General features: G+C 42.4%; 1 protein-coding gene across 1 annotated transcript in view; it reads right to left on the bottom strand.

The window, feature by feature from the left end:
- Nucleotides 1-1,510: 1,510 nt before the first annotated feature.
- The window catches only part of AFG3L2 (AFG3 like matrix AAA peptidase subunit 2), a 40,970-nt gene continuing 21,401 nt past the window's right edge, over nucleotides 1,511-21,079 (bottom strand). Inside the window, exons 10-17 of the mRNA XM_023241733.2 lie at nucleotides 20,911-21,064; nucleotides 17,104-17,211; nucleotides 16,881-17,006; nucleotides 14,299-14,409; nucleotides 11,294-11,409; nucleotides 7,760-7,960; nucleotides 5,598-5,792; nucleotides 1,511-2,332 (exon numbers count right to left, since the gene is read on the bottom strand). Coding sequence (XP_023097501.1) covers nucleotides 2,090-2,332; nucleotides 5,598-5,792; nucleotides 7,760-7,960; nucleotides 11,294-11,409; nucleotides 14,299-14,409; nucleotides 16,881-17,006; nucleotides 17,104-17,211; nucleotides 20,911-21,064 — 1,254 coding nt within the window. The 3' untranslated portion in view covers nucleotides 1,511-2,089. The remainder of the gene's footprint in view (nucleotides 2,333-5,597; nucleotides 5,793-7,759; nucleotides 7,961-11,293; nucleotides 11,410-14,298; nucleotides 14,410-16,880; nucleotides 17,007-17,103; nucleotides 17,212-20,910; nucleotides 21,065-21,079) is intronic.

The following is a 21,079-nucleotide window of genomic DNA, read 5'->3' as shown; positions in this document are numbered from 1 at the left end:
CTTTGCTTTAGCCAAAAGAATGTGAGTGGCATCTCACTCCAGGTGGAAGTGTCTAAATGCTAGTGCTTGACCCTTTAACTCTGCCTCTGCCGGATTCCTCCATCAGTCTGGGCCTCAGTCACTGCAGAGCACAGCCCTCTTGTCCTTGTCAGACAAGGAGCGAGAAAGAACTGTTATTTGGAGACATTTCCATCTGAGGTGACCCCACAGTGTAACCTAGCTCCCCCGCGACAGAAGGCCTGAGCTCTGTGATGCCATGGCTTACACCCAGTAACTATTTATTCTGGGCTAAGCCCTAGCCGTGGGCAGACAGAAAAGTAAGCATTAAACACAGCAGCGTGACTTGGAACTGCAGTGAAGACAGACCTCACTTTTGCAGAAATCTGAACTACTTTGTGGGTCAGGCTCCACATAGGACCCGACACGGGCAATGCTCACCACAGTGCTGTGGGCCTCCTTGTGCAGACCAGGAAACCCACAGGTGGCCGTGCTAGCTACTCCAGGCCATGCCGGCTGCCTTCTCAGACTCCACAAGTTTGAGTGCAGCTTTCGCATTAGACATGCAGATGTGGGTTACCATTTGACCAACCATCTCATGCACAGCTTTGTTCCTTTTCTTCCTGAACCAAACCTGACTCATGTTTGGCACAACCCACCCTATTCCACTCAGGGGCCTCACGGCCAAGGCCTACTGGAGCTCCACGCGTGCTGGCACTTCTCCTTGCAGTGGTACGAGGAAGCATAGTCTCCTCGTTGTGTAGAGAACAGCACACTCAACAGCCAAGTGAATCATACAGCCTTTGTCACTGAACTACCTACCACAAGCATCCTGAGGGAGGAAGGCAGTGAATGTGTTACATCTGCAGGTCACCGGGCAGAGCAGCTGAGGGACTCAAGTATGAGCTGAGGAGGGCTCCCAGGCTCCTGTAATACTGAGTGACTGGCACCCACACAGCTGCTTCTGTGGTCCGGCAAGCTGGAGCTCGGCATCTCTGGGCCACCTGGAAGAGCGGTCCTGGCACAGAGCAGCCTGCCGTCACACTTCCCACACTGTTGGTCCAGTGCTGCTCCGGGAACGCCATCTATGTCTTAAGTCTAAGAAGTCGTCGTTCCCACAACATACTTAACTGCATCAAGAATACACAAGGCAAGCTGTAATAACAAATCCATGTGATGGCTTGGGACAGTCTGCCAGGCCTGCTATGGTCACACACTGACTTCCAGACCCAGGTGGTGTGAGCAATGTCTGGTCATGACCAGCCTGGTGAGAATGTAAACCGATGCCATTGTCACAAGATTCTCGCACTGACTTGATATGAATGTACTTTATATCCAGAGTTCATCATTTCAGAATGTACAAATCTAGAAGTTGCCAGGCCTCTTGTGGGAGCTGGTTAAGAACCAGGACTGAGGTTCTGGAGGATTTCTCTCTCCAAAGTTAGAACACTTAATTCCTTTCCATTATGTTTTCTAAAAGAAAACATCTCGAGCACAAAACAGTGACCCTCTGTTGAGTTCCGAAGAAAAAGTACAGTATGCTTTATTTTTGATGTAAAGAAGCCATATTTACATAATACATTCATATTTGTAGATATGTTACAGCTCTCTGTAGAAAACCATTCCATTAAAACAGCAACGTGAGATCTGCATTCAATCTTTAAAGTATTAAGTCAAATTAAAATATTCTTATCAGGACTCCAATGTAATTTCACAGCTCATCCACAGAGGGAAACTGAAGGGAAACAGGAATGAAGAGTGGGTGACGGCAAGAGAAAAATACACCCTCTCCCACACTGGCAAGACTCCACGATGGTGGATCCCCAACACAGCGGCTGGCACCACCCAAGGGGGGAGGGAGCAGCGCCAGGGTGCCGTCTCCACGCTCCCAGCCACTGTTGAGGGCCTGACAGGCTCGCGGACACATTCTGGGCCTTCAGAAAGTCACCCTGCCACCCTGGCTATGACTTCAGAGGCTGAGGACTAAGGACTCCTCTTCCCACCATTTCAACCGGGTCAGCAGATGGTTCTGATCAGCCTAGCAGTGTCCTTATTTCTCTGAGAAAGCCAGAATCGACCATAAGACAACAAGCTAAAATGGCCTCCCTCCTCGGATCTGGTTGGCGATTTTCTCATCCCGGGGCTCCTCTTTCTCCTTTTCCCGTTCTTTGTTCCAGTCTTTAAGGCCCTCTGGAAGCGAAGTGTCCTCATCCAAGCTTCCAGTGCCTTCCACAAATTCTTCATAGGTAGATTTTTCTGCAAACGGTCTGGGGCCCAAAAGTTCAACCATGTCATTCTTATCTAATACTTCTTTTTCTAATAATAGAAGAGCAACCTGAAATACAAACAATTCCTGTTAAACACAATTACTCAGTATAAGTCTTTTCAAAGCTAATCATTTTTATTTATAGCTAGCCCCATTCCAAAATAGGATTTAAGACCACTGAAAAAGAGATACATAAGGTCCCATGATTTTAGAGTAAAATATACAAAATATTGGAAAAACAATTGCTCACCAGTAAGGGAGCAGCTAAATACATTGTGATACATTCACACAATGAACAATTATGTACCTATAAGGAAGAATCTCTCTGTTCTACATACATCATGGAAGACATATTCAGGGAGAAAAGGTAGATGCACACCTTTGTATGGTATGCTACATTGCTTTTAAAAGGAGAAAGATATTTATCTTTTTCTGTGCTTATATGTATACGTAAAGAAGTTCTGGAAGGATACACTAGTGGCTGGGAGGGCGAGTTGGAGGAAAGGGCAGAAATAGGTAAGCAGGAAATTTTAAAAGTTAGTCAGAAAAAATAAAGACAAGAGTAGAGATACAAAAGGAAGCCAGGAAGGTTTATATAAAAACATGTACCTTCAAGTTCCAGTCATTTGTATGCTCGAACTACAAACTTGACAGTACCCCTTGTAACAGGCCACCAAGAAAGAGCCACCTGAGCAGCTATGTGTATGCGGGGGAGCGAGGATGGTATCAGGGGAGCAGGGCAGAGTGGTTCTATTAGAGCATCTGACCATTACAAAGACAGTGAAACGGGTTAAAATATAAACTGACCTATAGAATATATTTAGTTCCTGAGGTAACTCCCTATTTAGAAATTTAACTTCTCCATACCTTACACTAAATGCTATGTGTTTAAAAGATACTATGTGTTAAAAGATAAAGCAATTTTATTGTTTTTTTCAATTTTCAAAAACTTTATTATGGAATACTGCAAATATGCACAAAAGTTGTAAATGGATAACGTATCCCCATGGAGCCGCTATCAACGGTTAATCGATTTAGGGCCATTTTTGTTTCATCTACTCCCCAAATTATTCTGAAGAAAATCCCAGCTGTCGTTTTATCTGTATATATTTTTGTTTCTAAGAGATAAAAACTCTTAAAAACATAACGAAGTTTTCTTCTTAGATCACCATTATTTCTCAATTTGCCTATTTACACAGTTGTGGGTAACCCACTTAAGTTGAAATAATGTTACTTAACATCTCCATGTACTAGTTTCTTCTGTAAAATGGGATGACAATGAGGATTTTAGAAAGAAGTTCATGCACCTTAGCCAGTACCTGGTGCACATGAGACGATGAGTGAATGCTAGCTGGTTACTCTTATTCTCCTAAAGCTCAGCGCCCACGGATTATCCTATCAAAGGAGTACAGTGAGGCCCAGAATGTGGAGGGCACTAGTCTGAGCAGCAAAGACTCCAGCCACCTCTCCTCTTGATGGCTCCCTTTCTCCCGGCTGGCTCAAACATCACTCTTAGCAGATCTAATTTTCTCAAACGGGCTGGAAGCTACTTCAGAACTCTGCAGTGTTTCAAGATCCTCACTCTGTTGAACGAATTTCCCCTTCCCAAACAAGTCTTTGTTACCACTGTCAGTACGTGCATTATACACGCAAAAGGATAACTGTACCCACTGAAACTCCCTGGATCTACGGTGTGCGTGTTGGGATCCTCCCCTGGAATCCCTGTACACAGTGTCCTGCAGCCAGCGGTCTTCAGTGAGCTCCTCCACTGTCTTTCACAGCTCAGGTCCTTCTTTCCCACAACTGCCTATTGGGGGCACCACCAAGAGATCCCATCTCCAGCCTGGACCTCCTATCCAGGTCTCATCTGCAAATGCCCATTGCCCGCGTCTCTTGGGTGTCAAGACTGACCCTGTCCTCTGTGTTTGCCACTAGGAGTCATCTCAAGGGCTTCTTGTTCATTCTGTACATTTGACCAATAAATCTCAGTTTTTCAGATCTGTCTGTGCCTTACTTCTGCTGCTACTCCCAGTACCATGCCAGGAATATAGAAGAGACCCACAGCAGCCTCTGAGCTGGTCTCTCCCACCACCCTGGACTGGCACACTGCTGCCATACTCTCCTTCAAATGATGACCTTCATCACTTTCACTCAAGACTCTTTAAGGACTCCCTAGTATAAAACAAAGGGGCTGGATGAGATCATTTTGAAGGTCACTCTTATTTCTAAAACTGTTTCTAAACTTTCTAGCTAGTTTATGAGAACTAGAGGGGCAACTGCACCCCTCTCCCCCCAAATATCTGCTCAATCCTGCCCTGCTCCACAAACACTTCCTGCTCACCAGGCCTCCATGCGGCCATGTCCTTCTCTCTGCTCCCCTCCTCTCCTGGTTCACTGTAGCTTGACTTCTAGGTAAAATCTTGTTCTATCTTCTACAAGAAGCCTTTGCTGACCACTCTGATCTTCCTTTCTCAGAGCTCCTGGCTATGCCTTCCAGTGTCCCAGGGTGCCAGCTCTCTCCACCTGCACTGAGTACTTTTGTAAAAAGACATCACAGGTGCTTCTGGATTGGCTAGCATGGGGCAGGTTCACAGGAGGACTCTCTGTGAAGACCTACTGATGGAATAGCAATGCTGGAATATTCTTTACCTGTGTCAACCCCTCATAAAAGGCTTTCTCATTTGTGCTTCAGGAGTGTGGAAAGTTCAAAGAATGAAAAATTTTAACTTTGGTTGCATGGATTCTGAATAATTAAGGGTTTACTGGATGCGAGAAATCCACTGAATTTGGGAAGAATCCCTCCCTTTGGTAGGTGCTATCATATGACGTACAACAGAAAATACAAAGCACGTTTATTCACAAAGCTCATAATTAAGCCAAAGGTAATCTGCATGTGCCGACTCCTACTTATCTAGTTGGGCTAGCTTTTGTTTGCCCTTTCGTCACTACCTGTTTATTCCAGGGGTGAAAATCAGTGGTAAATTCCCATCTGTCTGCTGAGTTCCTTTCTGAGGAGTACGGGTAAAACACACGGTAGGGAGGAGGGCTGATTCAGTTGTGTATTTTGTGGTTATGAACAGTCGTGATTAATCCTGCACTCATGTTCCTAAAAGCCACAGGGGCTGGGACTGTGTTCTACTTTTGCTCACTACTGCATTCCCACCTCCTCACAGAGACAGAGCAGAAGCAAAGTCAGAATAAAGAAAGGAACCAAGAGTTAGCCAGTTCCAGGAAACGCTAATGTCTATAAACCAACCCAAATAGTCAAGCCATCACTTTAATCTTTTTTTCCTTCAAAATCATGTAGTGAATTATTCATACGATTAGCACCTACCTTCTCCACATCAGCTTTCTTTTCCGTGAGAAGAGCCACTGTTCTTTTATAAGCATCGTTAATAAGTATTCGCACCTCATCATCTATCAGTCTTGCGGTAGCTTCACTATAAGGTTTCTCTAAAACCATATCACCCTGACGTGGGAGGTCAAAGGAGATTTGCCCGACCTTTTCGTTCATGCCAAACTGAACAATCTGAAAAAGAATACGTGATTAGTGGTGGGCGTCCAGTTTGTGGACAGGCTGATTTATAAAATGGCAGTAAGTCTTTACAATGGCGTTAACTCCGCACATTTCACTTCACTACTCTTTAACCTGGCAAAATCTACAGGGCATCCCTGGATTGGCTTAGTGGACAAGGGTGTTCTGTGTAGACAGTGGTAGTGATGGATAATATTTTCAAGTCTTCAACTAGAGACACAAGACAAGAAGCCCACAGACAACATCTACGAGACCTGCAAGATACTGCAAGAGATGCCAGCCTCTGACAGACCCAAGAGGATAAAACCCAAGCCCTCCAGGCTCTTCCTGTAAAGGGAAGTGTGCCAACCTGAGAACAAGTGATCCTGGAAGGGAGTTTGCGTTTTCCTGTTCCCTGAAGCCCTGGGGTCCAGTCTGGACCCCCCCAAAACTAAAAAGCCCCATGTTAAGAAGTTTCTGGAAGTAAAATCCAAATGCACTAGAAAAGAGAAAGCCAAGATGAAAGTAGGGAGCAGGAACAGAGCCAAGAGAACTCAGAAAGCAGGATGCCATGTTCTTAAAACCTTCATGAAACAATAGAAAAGGGGATTCTAAAGCTATAAAACTAGAAAAGCTAGCTTCTCCCTCTTAAGAGGTCAAGAAAGCAAATTTCATATAAAATGGGCAACAGAAAAATGTCTAAGAAGTTGTCACAAGAAAAAAGGAGCAGAATAACATCTCCATACATAACGACAGCAGGATGGGAAGACACCCATAAAAAGATGAAAACTGTAACCTACCACTTAAGAAAGCGTGAAAGAAATAAGGAAAATAACATAAAACATGAAAGAGTAACATAAATCAGAATCAAAAACACTTAGATGAGGTGCTAAAACACAGAAAAAAGTTACATATGAAAGAAAACACTATTTTAAAAATGAACATTAAGGCACAAAGAACGCAAGAGCAAACAACCACAATAATGTCCTGAGAAACAGAAGGTAAAGAGGACAACTATTAAAAAAAAACAAAACTAAAACAAAAACAAAACTGTCATTAAAAAAGACCTGAGAAAGTGACAGACCAGAAGAAGGGCTGACATACGGGTAACGAGTTCCCAAAGAAAGTCATTTATATCAAGTTCCAAGACAGCAAAACTTTGGGGATGTACACACAGGGATAAAGAAAATTTGGGTAGGATGATAACAAGCCAGGAGAGTGGATGGTCCCACAGGAAGGGAGGGGACTGCGAAGGGACGCTCTTAGGGACAGCCCAGGGTACAGGCAGTGTTGTGCCATGGGATCACACAGGCTTATAAATGGAACTTTAAACTATGCATACGTACTTCACAGACTCTTAGTACCATAGATATCTCCTGCCTTTCCAAAGTTCGCGTTGTGCCACTTGCTTTCACAAAAGACCCTACGGCAGTACCTGCTTTCACCAACCCAAAGAAATTGGAAGAGGACTTTCTTTCACTTTTATGAAAAGAAGTGAAAAGAGCATTCAGCATTTGTTTTGCAGCAAGCTGTTACACCTTAGGTGTGCTGCAAACAGGGAGTGACACAGCCAGGCTCCCTTAGCAAGACATGTCCTGAGCTCTAATAGCCTCCCAGCAGTTATTTTTTGGGTGTGGGAACATTCAGAAAATGCTCCATATAAATTAATAGTAAGTGCTTCTTTGCTTTGAGCCATTTCAGCTTCCAAAAGGTTTCATAGGAATGCTCTACTTTCAGATAGTGGGAGAAATCTGTAAACTTTAAATACTGTGCTACCAAAAACCAAAAAAAACAAAAACAAAAACAAAAAAAGAGTTTCTTATGAAAAAGTTTTGATTGCTTTAAAATGGATTTAAGAATTAATTCCTGCCTGAAAAGCCTCAGCCAAACACAACAGTATTGTTTCAGAGCCAACCACAAACATCCATTTCTCGTGCAAATGTGAGAAAGCAAAAAAGAAACACTCCATTTCATACACTTACTTGAGCATATGCACTCTGAGTTACTTTTCGCAAATCATCTTGAGCACCAGTTGTAATTCTTCCAAAGAAGATTTCCTCTGACACTCGGCCACCCAGAGTCATGCACATCCTGTCCAAGAGCTGCTCTTTGGTGTATAAGTATTGCTCTTTGGGTAAATACTGAGCATAACCTAGTCCTTTGCCCCGTGGGATGATGGAGACCTGGCAAGTAGAAAATATACAAAATGCTGACAACTCAGAAAAACACAAAAAACAAAACCAAAAATGTTGAGGATTCTACCACCAAATGTTGACCACAATGTTTATCTATACGTAGATAGGTCACTGATGAAAAATAAGCATGACAGCTGGGAATTTCCGTCAGCCTTGGCAGGAGGAGAGCTGGCAGAAGTGACCGCTCAGGGAGGATATTTTCTTAGGATAACTTCACCTTAGAGTTCTAGACAGTATTTCTTGTCTTTCTATAAGACTCAACTGAAATTATTCAGTCTTGACAAAAGGACAACTGGTGAGTGATGACTCCTTCTGACAGCTCAAATATGGCCTAGGCGCCATTCAACTTGCGTGAGCCCCAGCCACAACCTCCTTTACCGGACAAAGGGGAAGGCAGACCTAGATGCTCAGCAGGCTTCATTTTCTCCTCTAAGTGTTTTTTGCCACTGCGTAAACTCCTTAAAATTTTAAAAAATCAACTTTATTGGGGATAGTTTATATTCAGTAAAATGTACCCATTTTAAGTGTACAGTCCAATGAATTTTGACAAACCTAACTTCCTACCACAACAAAGATACAAATCCTTTCTCCATCCTGCAAAGTTCCTTTGTATTCCTTCTGGTCAGTCTTACCCCACACTTCCCCTCCAGCCCCAGGCAGCCGGAGATATGCTTCCAGTCCCTATGGATCAGTCACCATTTCTGGAATTGTATATAAATGGAATCATACAGTATGTACTTTACTGTGTCTGGTTTCTTTTATTGTTTCTGAGATTTGCCCACACTGCTGTGTGTATTAATAGTTCATTCATTTTTACTGCTGGGTAGCATTCCATTGTACAAACATACCAAACATCCATTTCATTCTTGAGGGACATCAGGGTTGTCTCCAGTTTATTGCTATTATGAATAAAGCAGTAAAAGTCTTTGTGTGGACATGTTTTTATTTCTCTTGGGTGATTATATATAGGAGTGAGACCATTTGGTTGTATGGAAGAATTTGTTTACCCTTATAAGAAACTGCCAAATTGTTTTTCAAAAGGGATATATCACTTCACATTCCCATCAGCAGTGGATGAGGACTCCAGCTAGACTGACATCTTAACCAACCAACACTCAGGACTGACTTTGTAACTTTAACCATTCTGATAGTTATATGGTGGTATTTCATTGTGGTTTAATTTGCACTTTCCTGATGACTAATGGAGTATCTGCATGTGCTTAATGTCTATATGTATACCTTCTTTTGTGAAGTATAGGCTCAGATCTTTTCCCCATCATTTCACTGGGTTGCTCATTTTCTTACAGAATTTTAAGAGTTTTTTACATATTCTAAATACAAGTCCTTTGTCATATATGTACTGTAAGTACATGACTTGTCTTTCATTTTCTTAACAGTGCCTTTCAAAGACAAAACATTCTCAATTTTGACGATATCCCACATAACTTTTCTTCTGTGGTTCATGCTTTTTGTATACTAAGACAGTTCTGCCTAAGGTTACAAAGATTTTTGACCTATGTTTTCCTCTAAAAGTCTATTGTTTTAGTTTTTACAATCTATTTCAAATTAATTTTTTACATATGATGTAAGGGTCAACATTAGCTTTTTCCCCCACATGAACACTGAGTTGCCAGAACCAGTGTGACAATCCTCCTCACCTTAAATTACTTTGGCACTTCTGTTGAAAATCAATTATTTAATTAGTTATGTGTGATTATTTAATCAACAAATCAATTATTTATGTGGGATGGATCTATTCCATCCCAGTGAACTGTTCAGTCCCTTCCGCAATATTAGTCTTCATTACTGTAGCTTTATTCAAAGTCTTAAAATTGGGAGTGTAACCCCTTCAAACTTGTTTTGGTTTATTCTAGTTGATATACATTTCCATATAAATTTTAGATCTGCTTATCAATTTCTATTAAAAAAAAGTCTGCTATATTTACGGCAGAGATGTGAGCTGAAACTATACATGAGTTTGGGGAGAACGGTGATCATGGTATTTCATGAACACAGTGTATTTCTGTTTTTATTTAGGTCTTATTTAATTCAATGTACAGATCCTACAAATACTTCAATAGATGTATCCTTAAATATTTCATGTTTCTGGATGCTGTTGTAAATTAAATTGAATTTTTAAAATTTCATTTTCCAATTGTTCACTGCTAAAATACAGAAATACAATTGATCTTTGTATACTGATCCTGAATTCTATAACCTTACTAACTTCACTTTTAGGTTCTAATGGCTTCTCTGCAGATTATCTAGGATGGTTTATTATTGTTGTTTATTTTTTGAGAGAAAGAGACAAAGTGTGAGTGAGGGAGGGGCAGAGAGAGAGGGAGACACAGAATCTGAAGCAGGCTCCAGGCTCTAAGCTGTCAGCACAGAGCCTGATGCGGGGCTCGAACTCATGAACCACGAAATCATGACCTGAGCCCAAGTCGGACGCTTAACCGACTGAGCCACCCAGGTGCCCCAGTTGTTGTCATTTTTTTAAGTAAACTCTACCCCCAACATGGGACTTGAACTCATGACTCCAAGATCAAGAGTGGTATGCTCTACGGACTGAGCCAGTCAGGGGCCCCTATCTAGGATGTTTTATGCACACTTTATCTCCTCTGTGGTCACCTTGCTTCAGGGGATCCCCCTCCATTTCCAGTAGTCCCCTGACATCACAAGTCAGACTGCTGCTTCCTGTGGTTCATGTTGTACCGGTTTGGGGACCGCACTCGGTTGAAAAAGCAAAAATTTAACAATCTCACTTGGTACACCCATCTTTCAGGAGATTTCTCTTTGGTTTCTTTCTTTTTTGCCAGGCTCTCTGGGGTCTCCCTGTGCAGGCATTGTTTAGTGGTCAGCCAGGGAGTTGGGCAGTTTCAACTCAGACCTGGGTCTCATTCCTCTGTAACTTTCTTGCTTTCAGGATTTTCCTGTTAAATTTCCAATAGTCTTCAAATCCTGAACTCTCTCCTCTGCCACCTCAATACGGTAAAGCCAGCCTTTTCCATCACTGTGGCCACGGAAAATTCCTCAGGCAAGAAAGTCACTAACTCCCAATTCTAACCCACTATAGCTACTGCTTTTCAAAAGTAAACTCTCCTCCAGCTTTGATCTGCTTTGGACACTTTTCAGTCCCCTTAAATAGCAGTCTTCTTTCCAAACTTTATAACTTATTTGCAGGAAAGTTTGCTAACCTCTTCATCCCACTGTCATTACCAGACATCTTGGCCAAATTTCTTTATGTATTTATCTTTGTGGGAGTGCAACTTTCTCCTCAAGTAATTGCTCACACAATCTGTCTGACACGAACTGTTTTACCTTTAAGAGTGGGTCTGCGTGTTCCAGATACCACCCGGCAACCGCGTGACCTGCCTCATGGTACGCCACGGTCTTCTTCTCCTCGGGCTGCAGAACCTGGGTTTTTTTCTCTAAGCCTGACAAAATAATAACAAAAAACCAAAAACACTGACTCTGTGGCACTGTCATAAAAAGATGGTTTTTCGATCTACACACTTCAATCTACACAGTCTCTAATATGATTTAGAGACTAAGCTGTCTGCGACAATCCAGAAATTCCCAACCATGGTCAGACTAAGAGCAAAGGACCAACTTCAAAATACACCCAACTCCTGCAAAATGCATTCACTACCCCCAGGACTACTTTTTTCTGAACTCGACCACGCTTTTGAGTCATCTATTTTGTTTTGGGAAATAGAAATGCAAGACAAAATTCAGCATTTAGGTCAAAAAACATAAAATTCATAGAAAGCACAGATAACAAATTCCATGCCCATTCATGGAATGACCCCTGCTTAGTCCAGGTACTTGGAATTATGAAGTGCAGGGTAAACAAAGATGAGACTGCCTGCTGTCTGCTCCTGACGGAAGGCAAACGGGAGAGGAAAAAGGGAGCCGGATGAAGATCTGGAAACACCTACTCAGCAAGTCAGCTAAACCAATGCTGCAGCAGCCAACACACTAATCAACTGACCCTAGGGATTCCAAGAACGAGCAGCAGGGCAGACCTGAGAAAACAGACCCAGGAGACCCCTTGTGCTGGGCCCACGTGTTGACTACACAGCCGGGGGACCCCTAATCCAAGTACAATCCCTCTCTGGCCTGGATCAAGGTGGATGCTAAATTCATTTGCATCTCTGTACTATAGACACTAACTACATAGCTTGTACTCATACAAATCATTACACCATGACGAAAGTAGTTTGGTTGTGTTCAAGGTAATGCATCTGAGAGAATTTCTCAAATGATAACGTATTAAGGAGTCCGAAGGATTAAAAAAAAGAGAGAGTGCTTTGTTCCCAATAACACAACCCAAGACAAGTACATACCACAGAGCTGGAAAGGTGGAGATTTACAGAAGGTAAGCCCGCTGCCTTCCAGAGATAAGCAGTTCTTGCTTGTATAAGAAAATATGAATTCCACACCTCACCAAGTTTACCCCTGGAATTTTTCATTTTCCCAGTATGCTTACTGCAGAACAATTGCTCGTGGCCAGTTTACAGTGGCTGAGCTGTGAACAGGCAAGTGTCCGTCCACCTCAGAGCAAGGGCCCCTCCTAGACCTGCCGCCCTGACTTCTTTCACACTGAGCACTGACTGTTCCCCCACCTAAAAGGCACAGACACGCAGCTTTCACCTGCCTCTACAGTGAAATGTTTTAATTCCACTCACAACTCTATCAACTTAGATTTTTTTTTTCTTTTCAATTAACAAATTTCTAGAATAAGTAGTCCATTCATTCAATGGTTGGTTGGTTGGTTAGTTAGTTAGTTAGTTAGCATCTAACCCAGGTTAAACACACTGCTATACTAGCCTCTAGATCCTCACGGGAATCTCCATTAATCTGGCTTCGTATTATCCACTCAGTTGAAACTGTCACGTCACGAGACACCAAGAAGAGTCTTGTTGCCAAATCCGAGGTCATGCTCCTCAATGTCCCACATCACTGGACCCTGCCTTTAAGTCCTTTGTAAATGTGTCTTTGCCCTTGTCTCCCATCTCTTCCAACCTCCTGGATCTCCTCTAATGGCATCTATTCCTTGCCTTACTCGCTGATGCACCTCCTGGGCCTGTATCATACAAGCTCTGCTGACCTCGCTGGCTCACTTTCCTCGCCTCCGCTACCAAATACAGGCAGTGTTTACTGTGCGTCCCCTACCCCCCAAGCCCTCTCACCCACCTCCACACCACGGGAACCACAGCTTGTGGCACCGTGGTGCTGCAGAGTTCCACATGGACAGCCCGCCCGGCTTGTCTCAAATTCTGCACATTCCACCTTCTGCCAAACCAGCTGCCTCTCGAAGCACCCCATTTTTCCTATGGCCTGTAAGGCTGTCCTTTTTTTTTTTTTTTTTTTTGCCTATTATCGCCGGGACTACCTGTGCTAAAGTACACTGCCCCACATTGATGACTACGATGTTCTCTGCCTTCAGATGCCGCTCTCTTCTTCAATGTCAGATTCTTTTTCTTAAAGCCTACTCAATAGCTCAGGAAAAATCCATTAGTTTAATACTAGCCACAGGTCAACAGTTTCAAAAGCCCCTGAACTCAACATTTAAGGCTTTCTAAAATCTAGATTTAAATATTTTCAGCTTTGCCTTACCTCCCAAAGAACTGGAGTCTGACTGGTTTGCTTTCCCTCCCCAAAACACAGGCTGTAACCCTACCTCTAAACTACCTTCTCTGTTCCTGCCACTCTGATGCCATACCTACCCCCCACCCGCTACTGAAACCTGTTTAAATCCCCCCTCTTCTATAGAGCTGTGCCTGACCATAGTGCCCTTCCCTTCTTTGCCCCTCTGGAATTATCTTTTTATGCATATCAAACTATAAGCTCCCTAGAAGGCACGGAAAACGTGTACATCCCCTACTGTGCTTGTGGGGTGAGAATTTCCTGGTTAAACAGCTGCTACAGCTGTTTATCCATCACCTATACCTAGCACAGAGCACATTCATGCAATAAAATATTTGGAAACAGGAAGGTTGTTTTTCAAAACATTCTCAAAACACTACATCGGTATAATTCAGGGGAAGACACCTTGCTGCTTGCTGCCAATACAAGTGAGGAGTAGTTTAGGCTGCTGTCTCAAACTCACCCAAACCAACAGCACCCATCTCCACCAGACCATGGGGTGGGTGGGGGAAGGGGAAGTTCACAGTACCGAGACACACAGCAGGTGCATGGTGAGCCCCAGGGTGGGGTGGATAGACTTTTCTTTGCTTCTAGATCTTGCCAAAACAGAGAAACCTATAGTCTCAAACTGATTTTATTGGCCTTTTGACTTGAGTTATATTCAGTTTACTTACCACCAATCACCCGCTCAATTGCTTGTTCAAAGTGTTTCTGATTTATGGAATCCGAAAGGTGTCTTGCAGCAATCAGAGCCGCTTCATTACAGACATTAGCAACATCAGCCCCTACAAAATGAATACAGAACAGCTTACCACCAAATATACTTGAACTGATTGGTCACACATTATGGATGATCATATCCAGTCAGTTTCTCAACCAGCAGTAGACTAAATAAGGGCTTAACGTAATACAATTCAGTTTGACTCATGATGACCCTAAGCTGTTCTAGCAGTCAGTAATAGCCTGGTACAATCCTGGCCCTTTGAACTGAGATGCAAGTATCAGTAATAGTAAATAGATAATTATAGGCAGCCATTTACCTTTATAGGCAATATGGCTCATGTAACTACAAACTAAGACAGTCTTTAAAAATGCCCATTAATTGGGGCGCCTGGGTGGCTCAGTCGGTTGGGCGTCCGACTTCGGCTCAGGTCATGATCTCACGGTCTGTGGGTTCAAGCCCCGCATTGGGCTCTGTGCTGACAGCTCAGAGCCTGGAACCTGCTTCGGATTCTGTGTCTCCCTCTCTCTCTGACCCTCCCCCGTTCATGCTCTGTCTCTGTCTCAAAAATAAATAAGCATTAAAAAAAAATTTTTTTTAAATGCCCATTAACTAACTTAGTTCTATCAACTCTGTTGGGAGAGTGACTAATACAGACATTAGGCAATATGCTGAAATACAATGAAAAACATAAGCACTAAAAATAATGGTGCAGTTAAATACCAAAAGTTAAATATGTGAAGCTTGTCAAATGCTTTCTAGATCCGTAAGTCTCTTTATTATTTTTTTTAAGGTTTCTTTATTTTTGAAAGAGAGAGAAAACAGAGGAGGGGCAGACAGAGGATTCAAAGTGGGCTCCGCACTGACAGCAGAAAGCCTAATGTGGGGCTCGAACTTACAAACCCCCGTGAGATCATAACCTGAGCTGAAATCGGGTGCTTAACAAACTGAGCCACCCAGGTGCCCCGATAAGTCTCTTTAAATTTTTTATTTTTTTAATGATTTATTTTTGAGAGAGAGTGAGCGCAAGCGGGGAAGGGGCAGAGGAAGGGGGTGGACAGAAGATCCAAAGCGGGCTCTACAATGACAGCAGCAAGCCCAATGCGGAGCTCAAACTCACAAACTGTAAGATCATGACCTGAGCCAAAGTCAGATGCTCAACTGACTGAGCCCCAAGTCTCTTGGTGCCCCAAGTCTCTTCAAATTAACTTTTCAGATAAAGCATATAGTAAGTCAAATAAGCTATAAACAAATAAGCTCAATAAACAAACATTAAAACGTTATAAATTCCAAAGTCCAAAGATACAAAACAAATAAAAAGTTAGAACCCTGGGACATTTAAGATGAATATCTTCTTCTAACCATATACTTACATATAATCCTCTAAGACTTTCCAAATGTTCATTTTTATTTCATTTTGAGTTTGGAAGAAAGATAGGAGAAAGGAGTTTGGAAGAAAAGAAATTTGAGTTTGGAAGAAGTGAGAAAGGCTCACATTTACATTTTAAAACCCTTGGAATAAACACATGCAAAGATACTCAACATCACTGGTCATTAGAGACACAAATTAAAACCACGAGATGCCACTAAGGTGGCTGCAATCAAATAGACAGACAACGACCAGTGTTGGCAAGAATGTGGAAAAACTGGAACCCTCTTACATTGCTGGTGAGAATGTAAAATGGTGAAGCCACCCTGGAAAACAGATTGATAGTTCCTCAAAAAGTGATTCAGCCACTCTACTCCTAGGTATATAGCCAGAGAAATGAAACGTATGTCCACATAAAAATCTGTACATGGATGTTCACAGCAGCATCATTCACAATAGCAAAAAGATGGAAACAACCCAAATAAAGAAGATGTGGTCCATCCACACATTGGAATATTATCCAGCCAGGGAAAGGAATAAAGTCCTGACACCTGCTGCCACATGGCTCAACTCTGAAGACACTACACTTAAGTGGAAGGAGCCAGGGAGAAAGGATCCTATGTGGTGTAATTCTTTTTACATGAAATGTCCAGAATAAGAAGATCTATAAAAATGGAAAGTAGGTGAGGGGTTGCCTAGGGCTGGGGATGGAGGGAGTAGCTGCTAATGGATTCTTCTGGGGTGATAAAAATGACCTAAAATTAGACTACAGCAGTTACAGTGCAACCCTGTAAATACACTTTTTAAAAACCACTGAATCATACACTTTACAATTCACAGATGAACTTTATGGTATGTGAATTTTATGTCAGTAGAGTTGTTAAAAAAAAAACAACAAAACAAACACCCACATACAAATAATCCAGAGGCAGCAGGAAGAGGGTGGGGTACATACGAAATAAGGTTTAACACGCACTGAGAACTGTTCCTGAAGCTAGGTGATGGGTGCAGAGGGGTTCATTATAGTATTTTCTCAATGTCTGTATATGTTTGAAGTCTCCCACTGAAGAGGCCCCAAGGTGAGAGGTAAAAGTGCACTGGGAGCTGGTAAAGGTCACTGGTTTAAAAGACTTCTGACACAGGACATCAGGTTCTGTTCCACTCACCTGAAAACCCTGGAGTTAAGGAGGCGAGTTTTCTTGCCAGCTTCTCCTTTTCCAGGGCACTGTCCAGCTTCAATGGTCTGAGGTGAACTTTGAAAATAGAGGCTCTTCCTTTTATGTCCGGTGGTCCTTGAGAAATTATTTTTAAGGAAAAAAAAAAATCAAAGTGAAATAGTTATATCTCTCCTCATAAGAACTGGACTGAACCTGATGAAGGTCATCTCACCAATAAATATCTGCCTATCGAAACGCCCTGGCCTCATCAGTGCCGGGTCTAGAATATCTGGTCGATTGGTGCCCGCCAAAATGACGACGTTTGTTGTTGTGTTAAAACCTAGGGACATAAAAAAACAAATGCCAGACTTAAAGCTTTAAGCATCATTTCTATAAACACAAATGCCAAAGGGGTGCCTGGGTGGCTCAGCAGGTTAAGCACCTGACTCTTGGATTCAGGTCAGGTCATGATCTCATGGTTTTTGAGGTCAAGCCCCACATCAGGCTCTGTGCGGACCTTGCAAAGTCTACTTGGATCCTCTCTCTCTCCCTCTCTCGCTGTCCCTCCCCCACTTGCACTTTTTCAAGTGCGCATTCTGTCAAAATAAAACACATACACACACACGCACACACCACACGCAAGATTGTAATTTATAGAACTGTAACTTGAGAATATGTTGTTCATTTTTTAAACGTTTTAAAATTGTGGTGATTAAATTTGCGAAGAATGTGTCTAACCTCCTCCCTGGGCCACAAGACAACCCATTGAGTATTTGAAGACAGGTATCAACCTCCAACTCCAGCCCCTTTGCCAGACTCTGCTTGGTTCTATTGGTCACTTCTCCAATGTCAATGCCTTGGCTACAGGAGCCTTCACCCTCAGGACCCCGGCCCTGAAAGAGCTTTGGTGCTGATAGCCCACAAATATGGCCATACATGGACTGACCACCACAGAGTGAGGGAAGAGCTCTACCCTAATCGGATATAGGCAGACCTCATTTTATTGCACTCTGCTTTACTGCACTTCACAGATACTGTGTTTTGTACAAATTGAAGGTCTGTGGCAACCTTATGCTGAGCAAGTCTATCAGTGCCATTTTTCCAAGAGCATTTGCTCACTCTGTCTCTATTACATTTTGGTAATTCTTGCAATATTTCAAACTTTTTTGTTACTGTATTTGTTGTGGTGACCTGTGATCAGTAATCTTTAATGTTACTATTTTAATAGCTTTAGGGCACCACACACTGCACCCATATAAATGAATTTAACTGATAAATACTATGTGTGTGTTCTGACTGCTCCAGCGATGAACTGTTCCCTCTCCCCCTCTCCTTGGGCATCCCTATTCCCTGAGACACAACAAAATTGAAATTAAGCCAATTAGCCCTACAGAGACCTCTAAGTGTTCGAGTGAAAGGAAGAGTCTCAAGTCTCTCACTTTAAATCAAAAGCTAGAAATGATTAAGCTCAGTGAGGAAGGCATGTTGAAAGCTGAGATAGACTGGAAAGCCAGGCCTCCTGTGCCAAATAGCCAAGGAGTAAATACAAACCAAAGGTTCTTGAAAGAAATTAAAATGCTATTCCAGTGGACACATGATGATAAGAAAGCAAACAGACTTACTGCTGACATGGATAAAGTTTTAACTGTCTGGATAGAAGATCAAACCAGCCAAAACATTCTCTTAAGCCAAAGCCTAATCCAGAGCCAAGCCCTCACTCTCTTCATATCTATGAAGGCTGAGAGAGGTGAGGAAGCTGCAGAAAACAAGTTTGAAGCTGCCAGAGGGTGGCTCACGAGGTTAAAGAAACTGTCTCCATAGCATAATAGGGCAAGGTGCAGCACCAGGTGCTGATGCAGAAGCTGCATCAAGTTATCCAGGTCTAGCTAAGGTAATTAATGAAAGAGGCTACACTAAGTAAAAGATTTTCAATGCAGATAAACAGTCTTGGATTGGAAGAAGATGCCATCTACGACTTTCATAGCTAGAGGGGAGATATCAGTGCCTGGCTTCAAAGCTTCAAAGGACAGGCTGACTCTCTTGTTTGTGGCTATGCAGCTGGTGACTTTAAACTGAAGCCAGTGCTCATTTGCCATTCTGAAAATCCTCAGGCCCTAAAGAATTATGCTAAATCTACTCTGCCTATGCTCTAGAAATGGAACAAAGCCTGATGAGAGCACATCTGTTTATAACATGGTTTACTGAATATTTTAAGCCCACTGTTGAGACAGCTGCTCAGAAAATATTACTTCTGACAATGCCCTGGTCACCCAAGAGCTCTGATGGAGATGTAGGAGACTAATGTTGTCTCATGCCTGCTAACACAACATCCATTCTGCAGCCCATGGACCAAGGAGTGATTTTGACTTTTAAGTCTTATGATTTATGAAATACATTTCGTAGGGCTATAGCTGCCAGAGATAATCAAAAGGATTCCCTATTCTGGATGCCACTAACAACATTTGTGATTCATGGAAGAGGTCAAGATATCAACATTGCCAGGAGTTTGGAAGAAGCTGATTTGCCCCCTCATGGATGAGTTCAGGACTTCAGTGGAGGCAGTGACTGCAGATGTGGGAGAAATAGCAAGAGAACCAGAATTACAAGTGGAGCCTGAAGATGTGACTGAATTACTGCAATCTCATGAGAAAACTTGGAACGTCTGAGGAGTTGCTTCTTATGGATGAGCAAAGAAAGTAGTTTCTTGAGACGGACTCTAATCCTGGTAAAGTTGCTGTGAAAATTGTTGAAATTACAGTAAACTATTTAGACTGTAACAAAAACTTAGTTGATAAAGCAGGGGCAGGGTTTGAGAGGACTGATTCCAAACCTGAAAGGAGTTTACTGTGGGTAAACAATGCTATCAAACAGCATCGCATGCTACAGAGAAACTGTTCATGAAAGGGAAAGTCAGTCAACGCGGCAAACTTCGTTGCTGTCTTCTTTCAAGAAACTGCCACAAACCATCCCAGCCTTCAGCAGCCACCACCCTGATCAGTCAGCAACTGTCAACACTGAGGCAGGACCCCTTCACCAGCAAAAAGATTACAACTCACTGAAAGTTCAGATGACGGTTAGCATTTTTCAGCAATAGAAGCTAAAAAAGATTTTAAAATCTTTATTTATTTATTTTTGAGGGGAGGGAAGGGGCAGAGACAGAGGAAGACAGAGAATCCCAAATGGGCTCTGTGTAATTAGCACAGAGTCCAATGTGGGGCTCAAACTCAAGAACCAGGAGATCATGACCTGAGCTGAAATCAAGAGTTGGATGCTGAACGAACTGAGCCACGCAGGCACTCTGAGCATTCTTTAATTAAAATATGTACCAAAAAAATATGTACAATTTTTTAAGACACATGCTGCATACCTAAAAAGACTCAACATAATGTAAACATAACTTTTATATGCACTGGGAAACCAAAACATTCATCTGACTCGCTTATTGCGATAGTCACTTCATAGCAGTTGTCTGGAACTGAACCTGCAGTATCGCCGAGGATGCCTGTCTGATGTCCAGCTCAGTCTCGTAAACCAGCTTAGTACTGAGCACTGCGCTTCCCTTTCTGAGCACACAACAGCATCCGTGTATCTTACAGCACAAAGTATTCTCACATCCCACAAAATGGCTTTCCCAATAAAAGAAAAAGCTGACTAATGTGCAAAGACTGCTACTCTCTTAGTATTTGAAATCTGCCAAATTCACACACTTGGTTATGCATGGGTTTTCCTGATGCTTCAGAATCACAGATGATTTTAAGAATGAGACCACAATTCTTTTGCAATCATTTCACCAATTTTTCTCTTATTCACCTCCAGATGCAAACACCATCTTAATACCAATATTGTTATGGCAGGCTGCCAAGTAAGAATATTTTGGCATTATCCATACTGGTACAGAAGAGCCTTTAAAAAGGGCTGCTTGTTTTAGAGAATACTTTTTTAAAATTTGAACTCAATACCGACATAAGGATTCTCACTTTAGCTATATGGAAAACAATTAGAAAATGTAGTTTAAAATACAAAAGACTTGAATATTCACCATCCATCTCCACAAGCAGCTGATTGAGTGTATTCTCCTGTTCACTCTGCCCTCCAAAGTTGCCTCTTCCTCTCTTCCTTCCCACGGCATCTATTTCATCAATGAAGAGAATGCAAGGGGCATTCTTCCGAGCAAGGGCAAATAAGTCTCGGACCTGGATAAAAATATA

This window comes from Felis catus, chromosome D3, assembly GCF_018350175.1.
Source record: "Felis catus isolate Fca126 chromosome D3, F.catus_Fca126_mat1.0, whole genome shotgun sequence".
Classification (NCBI taxonomy): Eukaryota; Metazoa; Chordata; class Mammalia; order Carnivora; family Felidae; genus Felis; species Felis catus.
The sequence above is the reverse complement of the archived record's forward strand: the minus strand, read 5'-3'. Positions and strand labels throughout refer to the sequence as shown.